The sequence below is a fragment of the Cervus canadensis genome, chromosome 22 (assembly GCF_019320065.1).
Source record: "Cervus canadensis isolate Bull #8, Minnesota chromosome 22, ASM1932006v1, whole genome shotgun sequence".
Classification (NCBI taxonomy): domain Eukaryota; kingdom Metazoa; phylum Chordata; class Mammalia; order Artiodactyla; family Cervidae; genus Cervus; species Cervus canadensis.
Window position 1 is genome coordinate 11,087,840 of NC_057407.1, and position 20,336 is coordinate 11,108,175.

Below are 20,336 nucleotides of genomic sequence, written 5' to 3' on the forward strand. Positions count from 1 at the left end.
GTGAATTTTACTTTCAGGGCTGATTTTTTTCACCCTCTGTTCTGACAGTAGCAAACTGATGAATTTGAGTTTTCCTTCTCCTGCTTGCCTTCCCCACCCTACCTGCACACATGAGTGCTCTTTTTAATGACCTGGTAGGAGGACCCAAGTAGGATTGTTCAAAAAAGGAAGATTAAAGTTCCAGACTCATCAGAATTCAAAGTAAAGGTTCTGCTCAGCCCAGGAGGAAAGTGTGTACAGACTGCAAGGATGGACCCCCTGAAGTCAGTCCCACCTGCCCAGCAGTTGCATTTGCATGTGATTTTCAAGAACACATTTTCCTCTTCCCTTCATGGATCCTCAGGGCTATTTTGTTTAGGGAAATAGCTTTCGCATGTTAAAATTCTCTGCATTGTCAGAGAATTATCGTTTCTCATGGACTGCTCTTTTGAGAGTATTGTGTGACCAAAAAACCATGACGGTACTCTTAAGTTAGGAAGGCGACATGAAGAATAGAAGGTTTGGACATGAAGACCCCCAAAGCCCAAGATAAGGGCCAATCATAGTCTATCACTGTTTCATGTGTAAGAGACACTCAGACACCCACAGTTAGAGAAGTGGGCAGTGTGGAAAAGAGGCTCTCATTAAGTACCTGGCCAAACCAGAAAGCTTGGTTGCTCACCAAAAACAAAGCCTCTTTATGTCATTGTGATTCCAAGTAATGAACAGACTTAGATGTGCCAGTTTTTCTAGAAACTGAAGTAGAAAGACTTTGATTTCTGAATTGGTTTCCTTTGCAAAGTTAGTGAATTGTTCCATTAACTTTCAGTTGATTTCTTCAGGCTGCCAACACATCCTCACTTTGGCCTCACCTGGTTTCCCTTGTCATTTTCTTCCTTTGAAGATTTTTTTCCCCCCACAGGCTTTACTTTTTTTTTTTTTTTTTTGCAAGTCAAAAGCCCTTCTTTAGTTTGTGTTAAGTAAAATTGGTCACTTTGTGGGTTTAGAAGCTTCAGTTCAGTTCAGTCACTCAGTCATGTCTGACTCTTTGCGACCCCATGAACCGCAGCATGCCAGGCCTCCCTGAGGAGAAGGGAGAAGCTTAGAGCAGCCCATATAAGCTCCTTTTATACATGAACAGACAGTTCCATCCCCCCTTAAAGAAAAAGGCATTTGAGACTTAGGTCATTTCAGACTTGCAGCTGGCTCTGCTCCTGCCCACTCTAAAGCAGCCGGAGTGGGCTACACGGGCTAGACTCAGAGCACAGGGCCACAAGAGGAGCCCAGCACTGTCGCCCCGGTGCTTTGGCACCTGTGCTTTTGGGGAGTCACCTGCTCCCAGAGCGCTGGCCACAAAAAGAAGAAAACCTGACCACCCAGTGACCTCTGCTGGCACCCCAGCAGGGAATGGAACTGGGTAAGCCTCCAGAAGGAAGGAGCAGTGTGTCCTCTAGGCAAACTCAGAAGGATTGAGGGCTGCCAAAAGAAAAGCTAGGAAAGAGAGGGAAAGGACGAGGAATTAGTGGTGAAGACATAGATATGATTAAAAGAAGTGCTATTCCTTTTGATTATAAAACCTTTCCTCTTTTGGAGGATTAGATTACAGCCATTCTCTTGGAGGGGAGAGAGGCTGAGCAGTCCCCGCAGTATGCCTTTTCCCACACCAGCCAAGCTGTGGTGAACACCCCTAAGATTCAGACTTAGAGGGCACATGACTAACCCACCTGAGTACTGCTGCGCTGATACTGGTGGAACGTCCATTGTTATTAACCAAGCTTGGAATGCCCTGAGCCCTGCCCTGAGCCCTGGAGGGTCCAGATGCTAGCCTTGTCCTCCATGCACATGGGGCATAGTGGCTTCTGCAGTCATGAATACGTGACACTTCTTTCCCTGCAGGTGATATCCGCAACGACTTGTACCTCACCCTGGAGAAGGGGGATTTTGAGAGAGGGGGAAAGAGCGTACAAAAGAATATTGAAGTGACCATGTATGTGCTTTACGCAGATGGTGAAATCTTGAAGGTAAGGTTTGCCGGTCAATTTGGAATGACAGCTAATCCTGTAATAATTTTAGTGTTTCTGTGGACTTCGTCCAGAGACCCATCCTCCTCAAGAGGGACTGAATTCAAATCATTTTCTAAGACTCGTCTCCACCTTAGCTTCTCTTCAGGGAAACCCTGCAGTATGCTCTGATAATGACTTCCAGGGTCATACAGCCTTTTCAGAAGTTCTTCCTAGTGTCTGACCTGAATCCCTCCTGTCCTCGTTTAGACCTATCCCTCCAGTTCTGTCCTACGTGCCACCTTTTCAGCCACCTGTCTAGCACCCAGCTGCTTAGTTTTGGACCTGTTATTAGGTCCTAGAGCTAATATAGAATGTTCTATTTGCTCTTTAGTAAATAGGCATGCCCACTTGCTGTTACCAGGTTATGTGACAGGGAACAGCAGACTCAGGCCCCCAAAGGTGATTTCCAGCCAGTGCAGCACAAGGACCCTCTGACAGTCTTGATTAAAAGAGAAGACCTGGAGTGCTGTTTTTCTACTTTCATTATGTCAGTTTTTCCCTCAGTCAAGTCATGGTCAAGTCCTTGGCAAATGAGAAGGCATTGTTTGCATGCCACATGGTAGAAGGCAAATCAGTCTTTTACAAACCTTCCTTCTGTGTGTTGACAACAGCCTCATGAGGTAGGCAGAACAGCAATGATCATCCACATTTTACAGAAGGAAAAAGGTAAAGTTAGTCACAGTCATCTGTCAAAGCTATTTAATAGAAAGAAGTGGAGGGTAGTGTAGATGTGGTGGTAGAAACAGAGATATGTGTGTCATTTAAAAAACCCACCTCAAGGACTAAGGCAATTCTTGTTTGTATGAATAATGTGGGGGTAAGCAGAGCTCTCAGCTGTTCACTCCGCCCTGTTTGAACAGGGAGCTGCTCCGGATTGTATCGCCTGCAGCTTCCCAGGGGCCATGGGACTGCATCTTCACAGTAATATTTGGAAACTGGGATCAAGTTAAATCTGGTCTACCTTGGTTATGTCCAAGAACAGTCAGCCATAGGCAACATAAAATGCCAGTGCACCTTTGGGCTGAAGATTAGAAAACCGGTTCGCTCCATTTTATTATCTAATTATTTTTCTGATCTGGAAAGCTTTGTGTATGGTTGACTTCTCTGAGTCCATTTCTTTCTTAATGAGGATGAAGAGTCTACCTTACTGATTCAGGTGGCACCACTCAGCTTCCTTCAGGTAAACCGCACAGTGTGTGTGATTACCTCTGCTCAAGGAAAACAGGAGCACTGTGACTGCTGGCTCCTTATACCATCTTCACAGTTGTCCCCCAGAGTACTGAATTTCAGTCACCTGATATGTTTGGCCTCATAGGAAAATGAGACCCACACAAAGGAAGAAGTGAAATGTCTGAGTGACAGAGAAGTCCAAGGGACCCCTCCAGTAGGGTGGCACATTGCCCTGCTTCTCTCTTCCAGGACTGCATCAGCTTGGGTTCAGGAGAGCCCAACAGGAGTTCCTACCACTCCTTCGTCCTCTACCACAGCAACAGTCCTCGCTGGGGAGAGATTATCAAATTGCCCATCCCCATCGACCGGTTCCGGGGCTCCCACCTGCGCTTTGAGTTCAGACACTGTTCCAGTGAGTAAGATTTCTCTCTCCACATTGCTTTGAGAATATGAATATAACTCTTCCTTCTCTGGGACAGAAATAAGAGTTCTTATTAGTATCAGGGCAAGAAAATGAGGAGTTGTGTACTCAAAGGTGGGATGTCATCAGAGACTGTTCTTTGGACAGTGATCCAAAAACGTGGGATCTGGGGACTTCCCTGGTGGTCCAGCAGTTAAGACTTCACCTCTAGTTCTAGGGTTGTGAGTTTGATCCCTCATTGGGGAGTTAAGATCCCACATGTCTTGTGGCCAAAAAACCAAAATATAAAACAAAAGCATCATTGTAACAAATTCAATGATGACTTTAAAAATGGTCCACATCAAAAAGAAATATTTTTAAAAAATGAGATCTGATGTTGTTGGCCTTTTGTAGTGTCTGATTTGGACAGTGGATAATTGCCAGGGTCATTCCTCTTTGGGGGTTTCCTTTGTATATAGTAAACTCCTCCTTAAAGAGCCCCTCATTTATCAAGGTTAGCCATGTAGTTTCTGTTTGGTTCTAGGTAGCCTGTGTACCTTGCGATGTAAATGGACACTCAGCCTAGTACATTTCTGATCCTTCTTGCCATCAGGTTGCTACCTATTCAATGAACAAAGTAAGGGACAGAGAAGTAAAGCACACAAGGTGATAGGGAAAAGGGGATGTCTGTTGAAAAGGGAAGTGTGAGGCAGAGCAACTCATGCTCGGCTCTGATTGCAGCAAAAGACAAAGGGGAAAAGAAGCTCTTCGGCTTTGCATTCTCACCCCTGATGCGGGACGATGGCACCACCCTCTCCGATGACATCCATGAGCTCTACGTGTACAAGGTACGGAGCCTGAGTCTGTCCCCTGCTCAGACCACTCTCACGCGTGGTTCTTGGTCAGGTGGTTCCCCCTTAGTGGGCCAGAGGATCTAGGGTGGGGTGCAGGTGGAGACAGCAGGACATCTGTGGGCAGGCTTTTGACTTTTCCCACAGATCACACCAGCAGGGCCTTTGTTTCCAACCTCCCACTCCACTAGTTGTGGAAATCTATTATTCAGCCCTTCTGTGCCATTACGGCCTTGGCTCGTACATTTGGAGACCTGCCGTTTGAGGCTCTGATTCTGTCAGCTATCACAGCATAGCCGGCACCCAAAGTTTCCTGCATGACAGGTAGAGGCCATGAGCTTTGCCATGTTTTCTTTTAAAGGCCTGTGAGCCATTCTGGGGGAAGAAATGAAAAACACTTCTAAAGTGCTTAGGAAGCACTCTTCTAACAGGACCTGAGGTCCAGGGTCCAGCCTCAAGAACCCCAAAATCCCCAGGACCTGATGTTTTACATGTGGCATGGTTCCAGAAATATTCTGTGTTCTCTACTTATGCCTACAGTGTGATGAGAATAGCACGTTTAACAACCACGCTCTTTACCTGGGCCTGCCCTGCTGCAAAGAGGACTACAATGGCTGCCCTAACATCCCCTCCAGCCTCATCTTCCAGCGCAGCACCAAAGAGTCTTTCTTCATTTCCACACAGCTCTCCTCCACCAAGCTCACCCAGAACGGTAGGCCAGGGTGCCTGCAGGGTGGAGCCCTCCATTGTCCCCACTTGATGCTTCGTGTTGCTGGTATTTGTCAAGAGACAGAAATAGTTGCTTCTGCTTTTTCATGCCACAGTGAGGGGATTCTTCTCATTCGAAGTTGAAGGACTCACTTGGTAATAGCAAGCTATGGGGTTTTGCATGGTTTTACAGATGTGTCTATAGCCTTGATCGCAGCACTCTGGATGCTGTTTCGCTGCTTCCAGCTATTTCTGTCTCTCTAGATCCCACCCACCCTCAGCAGGGAGAGTCTAGGCTTCACTTGCCCATGACATAGCCAGGGTTCACCATCTTTGGGGCTTGCTTCCTAGTGGACCTCCTTGCTCTGCTGAAATGGAAGGCCTTTCCAGACCGGATCATGGACATCCTTGGGCGGCTGCGGCATGTCAGTGGGGAGGAAATTGTTAAGGTATGACTTTCACTTAATTCACACATGCTAGCTGAGCAAGGAATCTGGGCAGAGGACCTTACTTCCCCTTGATTTCTGCCTATAAGCCTCTGAGACCACTTTTTAAGGTATATAGTTAAGTGAGTAGAGATAAAGTTATTTTTCTTTTTTTCAATTAGCTTCTTTCTTTAAAGTAGGTATCACATCAGGTTTATTACTTTTTAGAAACTATATTTAAGTTTTAAACCCTATTTTCTGGCTTGTTTTTCTTCCCAGAAAGTAAAGTGATAATTAAAGGGCAGCCTCTCAGAAACAGTCCCAGTGTGGGCTGCCGCCTGCATGCCTCTAGGTCTCCACTCGCTTCCTCTCTTCGCTTACTCTGTAAACCTCTACCACAAACCCAGCCTGGTGTCCTCCTGGCCCCACCCTCTGGATTATCTACAGGAACTCTAAATATATTCTCCATGAACTGGAACTCCTGATTTTGCCCAGTCTCTCACTTAAGAGTCCAGACCAGGGAACTCTACCTTCCTCTCTGCCTCAGCGGCTTTCTCATGTGCTTTTGTGACACTTCCCGTCTAATGGCCTGAGCAAACTGACAGCAACGTGGCCCAACCCCAGTTGTTACCCTTAGGGCTTCTCCACACTGTGTAGAAGCCGGGTGTTTGCCAACCTGATTTTAGCTCAAGAAGAACCCCAGGCACTTCCCGATGGTGAAAGCCTGGTAGGCGGATTCTGCACAATGGACTGACCTCAACTAAGGAGAATGGACGTGCTTTGGGTGATCAGCAGTGGAATGTAGGCTAGTGATTGAATTTCAAAAAGGCACCTTGTCCATCAGTGGACATTCTTGGCTCCATCATTGCAAGGATCAAATCTGTTATCACTGCATTGTCTGTACTTTCATTTTACAGCTCCATTGACTCAATAATACACAACATGGTGTCTCCAAATGAGGAATAATTTTAAAGTCTGTGTATTTCTTTGTACTTTTATGAAGTCTTGTATGAATTTTGTGTTAATTGATCAGAGAATCATAAATTTTTAAAAGAACTCTTTATACTAACAAGCTTTTCAAACTTTATACAAACTAGTTTTGAAACTTAAAATAAATTTACACTCAGGACATTTTTTCCTTCTAAACATATTAAAAATTTCACCAGTAGAACAGACCACGTACTATGAAAGCTCTGTGATCTTTTTAAGGGTGAGTTGTTACATTCATTCCTGACAAGAGAACATCCTACCAGCATTTCTGGTCTTAGCATCAATATTTGTCTCAAGCCAGCCAGGAGAGAATGTAAAGGGAATATGCTAGCATTTTAATTATTTTTACTTCTTATTGGAAAATTTCAAGCATCCAAAGATGCAGACAGAATAAATAACCCTACATGTCGCTGTCATTCATCTCTGACTGTCACCAACCCCCGGCCAGTCCTGCCCACAAATCCCTCATCCATGCCTTCTACCTTAGGTTATTTTGAAACAAGTTGTAAACATTATTATCATTAAATTGCATTTTGACCGACAGAGTATTAGGTTTGATTTTTGAAGACTGGGAGCATCCATGAATATTTATTATTCTCTCCCTGGACTTTTGCATCTTAGAAAGAAAAAGGCACCTGCTCAAAAAAAGAAAAATGTTGTCTCCAGATCTTTTACCCTCTTTGACAGCCCTCATCAGCTGCATTCTCTCTTCTCCTGGGATACTAATTTCTAGACCAAAAAATAAGTTTCTGTAGGTAAGGCCTAGCTTGTCACATCCTTATCCAGATGTCATCTACAGAGTTAGGTCATAGTAGACAGTAAGAGACTACTGAATTTTGGGGTCCCAGGAAAGTAAACACTTTCTCTCAAAATGAATTTGGCATCCAAATCACTTAGATTGTCTTCATTTCAAGATTGCCGTTCTTCATGGGTGGTCTAAATTTTCTAGGTAATTGCTCTTTCCTTATAAGTTTAGCACTTACCCAACAGGAAGAGCCTCTCTAGGTCTCTCTTAGGGCCCTTTGGGCTATAATCAAACACCCAAAGTCCACCTAGTTATTTCTTAGCTAGGTGGAGATGGAATACCAGGTTATTTTTAAGTGGTAGTTTGAGGTCTTAGGAGATTTTTTATTTTGTTTGTTTGGGAGATAAATTCATTGGTGTTTGAACGTCTGACTGTGTGTCCAAGGTCCTAAGACCTGAGCCCTCTGGTTTTTATGCTGTTGCAGTTTCTGCAGGACATCTTAGATACACTCTTTGTGATTTTGGATGATAACACAGAGAAATATGGCCTGCTGGTATTTCAGTCTTTGGTAAGTCTTACCTTTCCTGATTTTTATTGATTATTCCTGTCACATACTTTTTAAAAATCTGAGGAAAGCAGTTTATTTGAGTGAGTCAGCACAAGATATAGATGTTCCCAACAGGAAAGGGACTGATGAGTGTCGCCAAGGAAGACCAACAACCTGCCTACCTGGAACATCTCTACATGATCAAATCTGGACCTCTGCTTTGTGGTTTTGATACTCAGTCTCACCACTATCGCAGGGTTGCCTCACCCCTGAAATAGTGACCTACACCAGCAAAAGGCCCAGAGACCAATAAAGGAAACAAGACAGCTCGTTTTCCACTTACAAAGTAGGATACAGAAATTTTTCTGGTGGTCCAGTGGTTAAGACTGCACTCCCAATGCAAGGGGCCTGGTTTCAATACCTGTTCAGGGAACTAGATCCCACATACCACAACTAAAGATCCTGTGTGCTGCAACTAAGACCCAGCACAGCCAAGTAAATAACTATTAAAAGCAAAAACAAAGGATATAACCACCAGGAAAAGCAGACTGTCTGTGCTGGTCTGAGCGTCACACCCTCTCCCTGTAAGCAGTTGTCTGGGAACCAGAGTCTCAGAAGGTTGCTCAGTGAGAAAAGACAGTGATCTGAATATTTAGTGCATTTTGTTGAACATGTCCAGTCCTCCAGGAGGGCTGTGTGTTCAAGGACAACCAGGTACTTTAAAGTCTGTATGATAGATGAGCAGCAGAGGCAAGAGTTAGAGTGGTATTTTGCAAAGTTTGTTTCTCTGACTTTTCTTCTTGCCTCCCTGGCCAACCAACCCTAATTTCTGAAGGGTGCAAACTTCCGTAGGATGATTTGGCTCAGAGGACAATATTTTTTTCTCTCTTTTCCAAGTTTTTGAGACACCTTAATGTTTGTGCCACCATCACAGATATTGTTTTGTCTTTACTTGGTCCATATTGTACCACTGAGCATTATTGTGAAGAGAGAAGGTCAGAGTCACTGGTGTTGACAAATGAGTCCCAAGTTTGGAATGGGAGGCCAGGGTTGCTAGCTATAGAACAAACATGACAAAAATACATACCCAGAATGGCAGCCTTACATTCACTGGAAACACTGGAGAAAACACTTGTAGTTTGCCATTCCTTGAAGAATCAAGAGTTGTTTCCTTCTGGGGGTAGGTTTGAGACCTCTGCTGAATTCTGCTACACCTTGTCTCTCCCAGGTATTCATCATCAACCTGCTCCGAGACATCAAATATTTCCACTTCCGACCTGTAATGGACACATACATCCAGAAGCACTTTGCTGGAGCCCTGGCATACAAGTAAGTTGCATTTGGCATCATCATTAGGATTTGTGTTTGACTAGAAAGATAGGCTTTTACCATTGAGAATGATGTTAGCTGTGGGCTTTCTGCTGACATTTTATACTATAGTTTATTACATAGTTTTCATACTTTTCCTTCTAAGAAATGATGGAAGAGCTGCTAAAAATGTCTTGTTTTTTCAGTGAGAAGCATATGGATAGCTAAATATAGCATCCACAAATAAATATCAAAGGAAAGAAAAGACAGTCAGTAAAAGAGATAATACAAAGAGTAAACATGGGAAGCACTCACAGTTTATCTAAAGCCATTAGAGCAATTTTTAAAGTCTCCATGTTATTCTATGGAATGAACATAAGTTTTGAAGAGATAAAACCTGAAGGGTGGTGAAGCTGTGGAATCACTGGACTCTGATACTTTGAGAGAGAGAGAGCAGGCACTCTGCTATAGATTTTACATGTGTCATCTCATTAGAATTCACAGTAATTTGAGATGTACTATTGTTTCCTATATTTTAAGTGAAAAGAGTGAGGACAGAGAGCTCACATAACTTGCTCGAGGATGCAGAGCTCGAGACTGATATGCTCCAGATGTGAACCCTGCTGTCTGCAGAGGGCCTGTTCTCTTGACCTCTGAATTCTTTGGCCATGTATATGTGTAGACCTTCTGACCCTGTAGTCCCATGCCACTCAGTTAACTTGGTCCTAGGGAAATAAGATGATTGGGATGGCAAAGAGGGGCACATGGGACCATACACCTTTATTCAGAGTCTGCTATTTACTAGTCATTGTTGTATATTCTGGAGACTTAGCAGTTTTCAACAAAGAAAACACACATCCAGTCCATGACTTTGGGAAAACTTGATTGTAATCAAACGAAATGTGTCTCAGGGGAAGTGGGAAAGAATGACTCCAACTGCTGATTGAAATGTGGCATCTCTTGGTCAGGAGTGTTGTCTGGTCTCAGGTGGTCTAAAGATTCCATAGCTGTGATGAATCCATCGCTCCATTCTAGTTTGTCAGCAGTATATTATTTCCTCTGTGGCTAATTTAGGACTGCAGGTATTTCAGGCTGCATTGCTTTTGGATTAAAGTGGGGTTTCTGGGGCTGTTCTTTTTCCCAGGGAGCTAATCCGCTGTTTGAAGTGGTACATGGACTGCTCAGCAGAACTGATTCGGCAGGACCACATTCAGGAAGCCATGCGGGTAATGTCCTGAGAAGGGCCCACCCCTGCAGAACTTTGCAAGTAACCTCCGAGGAGCAGAGTGCGGGACAAGTGTAGACAGCGTGGAATGACTGCCCTGATCCACCTGACTGCCCTTTCCTCCCTTAGGTTTTGCCCTAAAAGGTCTTTATTCCTCATAATTTTATCTGAGAGCAGCAGGGAGGGATGATGTACCTGTGGCTCGTGGTCATCCCCACTGCCTTGCTTCTACCCTTAGTGCCAGTCTTTGCTTCCACTGGCTAAAGTATCGTATCTCCTTCTAAGCCAACGTTGGTTAGAAATAAGCCAACATTGACTAGAAATAAGATTATCTAATACTTTCCCCTTCTTCAGTATTTACTGAACATTGTATTTTATATAACTGTTTTAAGTAAAAAGAACTGAGTGAATGCACTGTATGTGGATATGTTGAGAAGGTAATCTTAAAACCAGCGTCAGGCAGCCCTTTGCAGTGCTGGACAGCTCCCCTTTGCAGGGGACCGCCCTCACTGTGAGTTAGCTACACTTTCTGGTAACTCGTTTTCTCATGACTGCTGCTTCTGCTGTAGAGAACCACCTATGAGAATGTTGATTCCTCTCTTGCTTAGCAGTTCTCCATATTAACTATTTTTTTTAAAAAAAAACTCATATCCTCTGAGAACTCACTTAAAGCAAGTTCATGTTTTCTTTCTTTCCTTTCATCCCTTCTTTTCTTGTTCTTGAGTCAGTTTTTTAAAGATGCTTTTTAACCGTGTCTTTCCCACCCTTTCTAGTTAGTAATAAAAGAAGAATGGCAGCAAAGTAGTTCTGCTTTTTCTCTGTCCTCTTTGAATATCTCATCATCTGCTCTAAGTACTAGTGGGCCTATGCTTGTGTTATTCATGTGGTAACAGTTCAAACATATATTCTCCTAAGCATCATCAGTTTAAAGAGGCAAAATCAAATCATAAATCTGTGTTTTCCCTGCCTGTTCTCAGCACATTCTGTAAAAACCTGAGGCCTCAAGTCTCACTTCTGACCTTCATGCAATACGTGTTGGCTGAGCAACCAGCATGTCATGGCTGCTGAGATGCAGAGAGGAGTAAGACTGCCTTCTTCCCTGGAAGAACACATCCCCTGTGTCCTAAAGGGAATCAGGCTGAAACACAAGTGTAGAACAGAGTGCCAAGTGTGATGTGAGGGTAGAGCCTGGGTTCTGTTCTTCTCTGAACCCCAGCGCCTGTGAGGTTCCCTGCATAATTGAGGGGTACACGTGGAGTTAAATGCAAGAAGTTCTGTCTTAAGTTCAGAAATTAATTGCTTAAGGCATTGGAGATGGTATCTTAGTTTTCTTCTAAGAGTCATTCATTCAGCCAATATTGCTTGATACCTGCCATGTGTCAAACATTGTGTTACCCACTAGAGATTCAGCAGGAACCCACACAGAAAGGTTCAGCCTTGATAGCACCTCCATTCAAGTGGGGAAAAGGCAGACAATAAACATGTCTGAGAGATAAACCACACAAAGATAAACATACAAAGTCAGTGAGGAAAAAAAGTAATTATGCCATTAAAGAAATAAATAGGATCTTGGCATAGAATGGCTGGAGAGGAGGTTTTACTTCACATCAAGAGTTTAGGGAAAGCTTTGAAGAGGTCGCCAGAGCTCCATATTTCATCCTTGGATAAGTTTTTCCGCAATGCTCCATGACTCTGCCTTTCCAGTGTCTGGGAGATCTTTAGCCTTTCTTTGATTAGAATGTATATAATCTTGAATTCTCTTAAAAGAGAATTACTCAGCTCATAAGCATGGGCCAACCTCCAGGAGCTCCTCAGAATCAGATTCTGCTCCCAACACATGTTATGGGAGTTTTGTCTCCTGTCTTGTTCATAAACTGTTGATGGCAGGTGTCCTGGTCCAGGAGAAGATGGTGAATGGGTGTGTTGGGTCTGCCAGCTCCTGTGTAACTAGAGACCGATTTTCTCCAAACTGGACCCCTGGTGAGATGGCTGGCACATGTCAGGCGCCAGCTGTTTCTCAAAGATGCAGAAGACTTCTTAAAGTACTCTTCCTTCTTGGAATAAATTTAAGAGAGGTTCTTATATCATGGCCTTTGTAACCTTTTATTTCTAGACCTGAGAAAAATGAGAGAAATTTAATTTTCTTTTGATCCAGTGTCTTCTTGAATTCAGCTGCTTCCATAATAGTCTGTGGTTATTCACTTCCACAGCTACATGAAATAATTTGGCGATTCTCTCAGTACATAGATACTTGCTGCTCAAGGACCATTTGGACTTTTGAGGAAAGGTTTTAAAAATTAAAGTAAAAGACATTTTTCTAATTTAAAAAAATTAAAGTACTTCCCTACTGTGTATAAAAGAGATAAGTAATAATAACCTGCTGTATAGCACAGGGAACTCTACTTAATACTCTGTAATGGCCAACATGGGAAAAGAATCTTAAAAAAAAGGAATATATATGTGTATAAACTGAGTCACTTTGCTATATACCTGAAACTAGCACAACACAACATTGTAAATCAACCATATGCCAATAAAAATTTTAAAAACTATTAAAGTGCTTATCTACAAAGTTGGAAATGTCCATCTCTCGATTTTAGTATATAATTTGCTGGTACTCTACCCTTCACTCCTTCATATATTAGTTCCTGACCATCTTTATGTGCTAAGTTGTTTCAGTCGCGTCTAACTCTTTGCGACCCTATAGACTATAGCCTGCCAGGCTCCTCTGTCTGTGGGATTCTCCAGGCAAGAATATTAGAGTGGGTTGCCATGCGTTCCTCCAGGGGAATCTTCCCGACGCAGGGATTGAACCCATGTCTCTTTTGTGTCTCCTGCATTGGCAGGCGGGTTCTTTACCACTAGCGCCACCTGGGAAGCCCCTCTTTAACACCTCTCTATCCCTCTTTCTCCCACACCTCCAGGCGTTGGAGTACCTTTTCAAGTTTATCGTGCAGTCGAGGATCTTGTACTCACGTGCCACCTGTGGAATGGAAGAGGAACAGTTCCGGTCCAGCATCCAAGAGCTTTTCCAGTCCATCCGGTTTGTGCTCAGTCTGGACAGCAGAAATTCAGAAACACTCCTTTTCACTCAGGTCTGTGAGCTGCAGGAAAGTTTTGCTGCTGGCTTCTTATCTGTCTTAGCAGGTGGTTTCTTTGTCCTCTGGCTTCCAGAGTCAAAGCCCTGCCAGGTTTCTATGTTTCGGGTAAGGGCTGAGGTATAAGGAAATACCTGCTAGAATAAAATGCTGTTTTTACTTCAAAACCAACTGTGTCCCAGCTTCCAAATATAAAACAGCCTCGTGTCTTTATGGTGAAGAAGCTCAACTTTGCCCTCTTTTGACCAGATTTATTTAGCTACCATACTATTAGTTGTACATGAACATCTTATTTATAAAGGATATTCAGAATGCATAGAGAATTTTATTTCCTAGTCAACTTGATGAATTTTAACAACCTCAGGTTAGTATTGGTCCATTCTAGCAGTTAAGAGTGAAATCGGTTGAAAACAGCAGAAATAACTAGAAAACTTTGGCTAAGAATTAGGATTAGATTCTATTAGAAATAGTACTGTGGAAAGGAAGTTTGCTTCCTTATATTAAATATGTCTGGTCAGTTAATCAGTTACCTTTCCCACGCACTCATACCCTAGAAGGGATCAAGGGTATTGTTCGTTACCCCAGTCACAAAGAGGTTATTTTTTTTCTTCCAGATAAATGTCAAGATTGTATCTAATAAATTACACTTCTTTGATTTTTTGAAGGCAATTATTTCATCAAAACTTATGAACAGAGACTAGACAGCCTCTCTCACATCCATTCATTTAGTCACTGCTAGGTCTGTTAGCACAAATATATGTTTAAGTATCTCCTTTAAGATTAGAATAGTCCAATTTTTTTTTTGTTTTCCACTTGCTCCTATGTTGCCTCTAGATTCCAGTTGCCCATAGACCCCTTGGCCCAGAGAACAAAAGAGCAGCTGGGAGATAGCCTCTATAAAAGTGGAATACGTCAAGGTCACCAGGTATCTCTATAAGAAAGCCTCCTTCCATGGTCTCCCCTCTTGAATACCCCAGGCCAGTCATCTCTCTCCCCTAGTCTTATCAGTTCCTGCCAGCCAAGGCCCAGGACACCTACTCATCTCTGAGCCTGTGGAGATCTGGGGAGCTCAGAGGTAGCTAGCAGAGCAGGGCAGATTTGCTTTCTGAGAGCTCAGCAATGCCCTCTTCTCAATAGCACGTCCCTCCCACATCAGGATAAATAGCTTAGAACTATTCTCAGCTTAGACCTGAGTCAGAATCAGACCTGCTCCTTTGGTACAAGGCTCATGTTTCATGAGTTTCAGAACCCTCAGCAAGTATACAATTCAGTCAGACTTTATGTCTTTGATTCTGACCAGTAGGAGATGTTACGGTGCAAGTGTCCTTCTGTCCTGGTGCCATGAGATTAGAAAATTTCACCATTTAAGAGGGCAAATCAGTTACTGTTGGTCGTTGATTGTGAAATATTACCTGCTTTTCCAGGAATTCCCTAACAGTCCAGTGGTTAGGACTTGGCACTTTCATTAACATGGCCCCTGGTTTCACTACCAGTCCCTGGTCAGGGAACTAAGGTCCTGCAAGGTTTGTGATGCAGTCAGAAGAAATACCTGCTTCCTCCCTTTGTCTTTGTATCTAGTTTTTATGCTGGTTCTCATTACTGAAAAATGGTCTCCTTGATATCTCAGGGAGTTATAAATCTGCAGATAGAATTCACAGAAATTCAGTCATGGTCCTGGCCTGAACATAGAGTGCAGTGTGACAGACCTGTTGCCCCATATAAATTTTCACTCAGTCAATGACAGTGTCTTACGGCCTGATGAAGCAATCAGGAAAAACAGCTCCCCTCCCCTAACCTGCCACTTAGAAAGAGTGCACTCTCACCTCATCTCAAGGCAACACTCCATTTCCCTTTGTAAATCTTGGGTTAATAATCTAAGAGGAGTGAGCAGTGTGAAGAGCCTCCTTCATGCTATTTCCATTTAAGACGAGAGAGACTGAACAAGAGCCAGCATTTATTGAAGGCCTGGTACATGTGCCAGGCAGTCTACTGGAAATTAACCTGGTGCACCTAAACAACTTCTTCATACCAATATGAGGAGAAAAGTGATAGCCTCATCTCCATTTTATAGATGAGAAAAAGGAGGACTAGGCAGTAACTCACCCAGGGTTATGTGGCAGATAAGTGGTAATGCTGGGATTTAAACTCATGTCTGTCCAATTTCAAAACCCATTCTCTTTCTCCTAAACTACTCTGCCTCCCAGAGGCTCTGATTATTCTCAAGAAGCCACCTCATGGTCTCCCAGAGCTGAAATCCTAGGAGAGAAGTCTCCATATACACACAGACCACTTTTCTAGTCCATCAAGGTCACTGAACTCTAGGCCAATATCATCAGCAGTCTTCAGGATTTCATGGCTGACTAAATCCACACATTCTCCCTCCTTTTTGGATTTACACTTGAGACTGCCAGGCATCACATGTGAAGGAAATAATTTACAAAGTCTTCAGATTTCATGGTTTCAAATAAATGTCACTATTCTGGGGAAACGGTCCAGTTTTCAGAGCTGGGCTGCTGGCTGCAGGACTGTGAATGGAGTTCACCTACTGCTGCTTGATGGCGCTTAGTTCTGTTTGACCTCCTTTCTTTGAGAGTTTCCTGGCTTGAATTTGGGGCTGAAATTGGAAAGTCAAGAACTTGATCATAGAGACAGACAAATAAGTTAAATCCATTTTATGAGCAAAAACAGCTATGGATGTTAAGCTATAGAGTTAATTTCTCTATATAATTCTTCTCTTGCCAACAAATGCCTTGGCAAGTTCTAAAGCTTCTAGTGGCCTGGATCCCAGTAAATTCTCTTGTTTTGGTTTCCTTTTTGGTTCTCCTGCTTCAGCCCCAAGACTGCTACGGGGATGGATGGAGTCACAGGCCAGGGAGGAGCCCGTTCAAGACAGGGGTGCTGCAGTTACCTCTCAGCCTCTCACCTCTGTGTGTCATTGTCTAAGCACACGATAGATGCAGACCTAACTCTGAGCTAACCAGACCTTCACGTGCTTCTGCAGGCTGCACTCCTCAACTCCTTCCCAACCATCTTTGATGAGCTCCTGCAGATGTTCACTGTGCAGGAGGTGGCGGAGTTTGTGAGAGGGACTCTGGGGAGCATGCCCAGCACTGTACACATTGGGCAGTCAATGGATGTGGTGAAGCTGCAGTCCATCGCCAGAACTGTGGATAGCCGCCTATTTTCTTTCTCAGGTAAATCAAGTTTCTTTCTCAGGTAAATCAAGCTGGGATGACAGTCAGACTCACCTTTCTTCCTTATCAGGGTATTGGCCAAGTAGTAAGCAAAGGATCAGTTTTACCAGCCATCATGTGAGAGGTCAGTGGACCTTAAAATGCAGAGTTTTTGGTAAGCTCCGTTAGAAAATGCAGCCGAAACCTAGGCCTACTGCCTCCCTCACAGCTTGTTTCTAGGGACCCACATGAGGTGGCCTGCAGAGCAACCTCCAGGCCCACAAATCTAGCCAGCTGCCAAGAAAGGGGTCTGCCACAGCCACAGTAAGATGAAAAAGCAGAGGGAAAGGAAGGGGAGCAAGAGAGAAGGGTCTAGCCCAAGAAGGTAGGATGAGTCAAGGGAAGAAAAGAAACCCTGAAAGGAGGCCCTGAGGACCCACTGCACTTTGTTTCCTTGCCTCGCCAGACGGATAGATTCCTTTTCCTCTCTTTGGAGGAGCCTCTAAAGGTTAGACAAAGAGATAGATAGGGAGCCCTCCACACTCTAAATAGTGGTAAAGAACCTGCCTGCCAATGCAGGAGACGTAAGAGACGCAGGTTCAATCACTGGGAAGGGAAGTTTCCCTGGAGGGGGAAATGGCAACCCACTCCAGTGTTCTTGCCTGAGAAATCCCACATCCAGAGGATCCTGGCAGGCTACAGTCCATGGCACTGGTGGCAGGGAGTTGGACACTACTGAGCAACTGAGCACACCACACTCCAAAAGAGATCAGGAAAGCCTGACAAACAAAATACTATCAGGGAGTTACTGCTGGTGGCTAAGAGTTTAGCCAGTGGCTAAGACTCCACACTCTCAGTGCAGGGGGTCTGGGTTCAATCCCTGGTCTGGGAACTAGATCCCACATGCCACAGCTAAGATCCAGTACAGTCAGAAAAATAAAAAAAAATACTAGGAAAAAAATGGCAATATAATAAAATCAGCAGCCTAGACTGTCTTTCAGAAGGAACCGCTGGATTCATACCTGAAACCACATTGAACATGATCAAATATTCAGTAGTCAGATGTTACAACCAGCATAAGCCTGGTCTTTTAAGCAGAATATCACAGAGTGGAATAAACTTCTAGGGCACAGAAATACACCTAAAATGCTAACAAAGCAATTATTATTAGAATGATTATAATTAGAACTTCTTGGTGGTCAAATTATAAGTTTGACTTTCAAAGTATGAGAACAATCATTTCTCAGCCCAGAGCTACACACATCTGCAGTATAAAGCAAATACCCGCTTTAGCTTAACACTGTCTGTGTAAGGAATTACTGAGACTAAAGCTGCCGCTAAGAAATTCAGCTTTTCTCCACCTGTAACTGTTCATGGTAAGCACTTCTCTCTTCACCACTTCCTGGACTGAAGATAAAATCAGTGGTTTGCACAGACTTTCACAGAAGCCACTGCATTCACTCAAGCTGTGAGCGCTGCTTCAAGCAGGTGCTTGCTTTCTTTCTTTCTTTTATTTTTTATTGAAGGATAATTGCTTTACAGAATTTTGTTTTCTGTCAAACCTCAACATGAATCAGCCATAGGTATACATATATCCCCTCCCTTTTGAACCTCCCTCCTACTTCCCTCCCCATCCCACCCCTCTAGGTTGATACAGAGCCCCTATTTGAGTTTTCCTGAGCCATACAGAAAATTCCTGTTGGCTATCTATTTTACATATGGTAATGTAAGTTTCCATGTTACTCTTCCCATACATCTCACAGTCTCCTTCCCTCTCCCCATGTCCATAAGTCTATTCTCTATGTCTGTTTCTCCACTGCTGCCCTATAAGTAAATTCTTCAGTACCATTTTTCTAGATTCCATATATATGTGTTAGAATACAGTATTTATCTTTCTCTTTCTGACTCACTTCACTCTGTTTAATAGGTTCTAGGTTCATCCACCTCATTAGAACTGACTCAAATGTGTTCCTTTTTATGACTGAGTAATATTCCATTGTGTATATGTACCAAAACTTCTTTATCCATTCATCTCTGGATGGACATCTAGGTTGCTTTCATGTTCTAGCTATTGTAAATAGTGCTGCAGTGAACAATGGGATACATGTGTCTCTTTCAGTTTTGGTTTCCTCAGGGTATATGCCTAGGAGTAGGATTGCTGGGTCATATGGTGGTTTTATTCCTAGTTTTTTAAAGAATCTCCATACTGTCTTCCATAGTGGTTGTATCAATTTATATTCCCACCAACAGTGCAGGAGTGTTCCCTTTTCTCCACACTCTTTCCAGCATTTATTGTTTGTAGACTTTTGGATGAGGGCCGTTCTGACCAGTATGAGGTGATTTCTCATTGTGGTTTTGATTTGCATTTCTGTAATAGTGAGCAATGTTGAGCATCTTTTCATGTGTTTGTTAGCCATCTGTATGTCTTCTTTGGAGAAATGTCTGTTTAGGTTTTTTTCCAACTTTTTGATTGGGTTGTTTGTTTTTCTGGTATTGAGTTGTATGAGCTGCTTGTGTATTTTGGAAATTAATCCTTTGTCAGTTATTTCATTTGCTATTATTTTCTCCAGTTCTGAGGATTGTCTTTTCACCTTGCTTATAGTTTCCTTTGCTGTGCAAAAGCTTTAAGTTTAATCAGGTGTCATTTGTTTACTTTTGTTTTTATTTCTGTTATTCTCGGAGGTGGGTCATAGAGGATCTTGCTTTGATTTATGTCATCGAGTGTTCTGCCTGTGTTTTCCTCAAAGAGTTTTATAGTTTCTGGTCTTACATGTAAGTCTTTAATCCATTTTGAGTTTATCTTTGTGTATGGTGTTAGGAAGTGTTCTAATTTCATTCTTTCATGTGTAGCTGCCCAGTTTTCCCAACACCATTTATGAAGAGGCTGTCTTTGCCCCATTGTATATTCTTGCCTCCTTTGTCAAAAATAAGGTACCCATAGGTACATGGGTTTATTTATGGGCTTTCTGTCTTGTTCCACTGGTCTGTATTTCTGTTTTTGTGCCAGTACCATACTGTCTTGATGACTGTAACTTTGTAGTATAACCTGAAGTCAGGAAGCTTAATTCCTCCAGCCCCAGTCTTCTTTCTCAAGACTGCTTTGGCTATTCAGGGTCTTTTGTGTTTCCACATGAATTGTGAAATTTTTTGTTGTAGTTCTGTGAAAAATACCACTGGTAATTTGATAGGCATTGCATTAAATCTGTAGATTGCATTTGGTAGTATAGTCATTTTCACAATATTGATTCTTCCTCCCCAGGAACATGGAATATCTCTCCATCTGTTTATGTCATCTGATTGCTTTCATTAGTGTCTTATAATTTTCTGTGTACAGTTCTTTCATCTCCTTAGGTAAGTTTATTCCTAGATATTTAATTCTTTTTGCTGCAATGGTGAATGGGATTGATTCTTTAATTGCGTTTTCTGATTTTTCATTATTAGTATATAGAAATGCAAGTGATTTCTGTGTATTGATTTTTCTATCCTGCAACTTTGCTAAATTCACTGATTAGCTCTAGTAATTTTCTGATACTATCTTTAGGGTTTTCTAAGTACAGTATCATGTCATCTGCAAACAGTGAGAGCTTTACTTCTTCTTTTCTGATCTGGATTCCTTTTATTTCTTTTTCTTCTCTGATGGCTGTAGCTAGTACT

General features: G+C 42.9%; 1 protein-coding gene across 8 annotated transcripts in view; it reads left to right on the forward strand.

The window, feature by feature from the left end:
- DOCK3 (dedicator of cytokinesis 3) overlaps positions 1-20,336 on the forward strand; it is a 288,068-nt gene that overhangs the window by 201,548 nt on the left and 66,184 nt on the right. For all 8 annotated transcript variants that reach the window (XR_006264627.1, XM_043443221.1, XM_043443227.1 and 5 more), the window contains exons 15-24: positions 1,876-2,000; positions 3,462-3,624; positions 4,354-4,460; positions 5,004-5,175; positions 5,523-5,620; positions 7,816-7,899; positions 9,107-9,207; positions 10,331-10,412; positions 13,336-13,506; positions 16,511-16,703. Coding sequence is in view for 7 of the 8 variants with exons in the window: in XM_043443221.1 (XP_043299156.1) it covers positions 1,876-2,000; positions 3,462-3,624; positions 4,354-4,460; positions 5,004-5,175; positions 5,523-5,620; positions 7,816-7,899; positions 9,107-9,207; positions 10,331-10,412; positions 13,336-13,506; positions 16,511-16,703 (1,296 nt within the window). In the remaining variant the exon portion in view is untranslated. The remainder of the gene's footprint in view (positions 1-1,875; positions 2,001-3,461; positions 3,625-4,353; positions 4,461-5,003; positions 5,176-5,522; positions 5,621-7,815; positions 7,900-9,106; positions 9,208-10,330; positions 10,413-13,335; positions 13,507-16,510; positions 16,704-20,336) is intronic.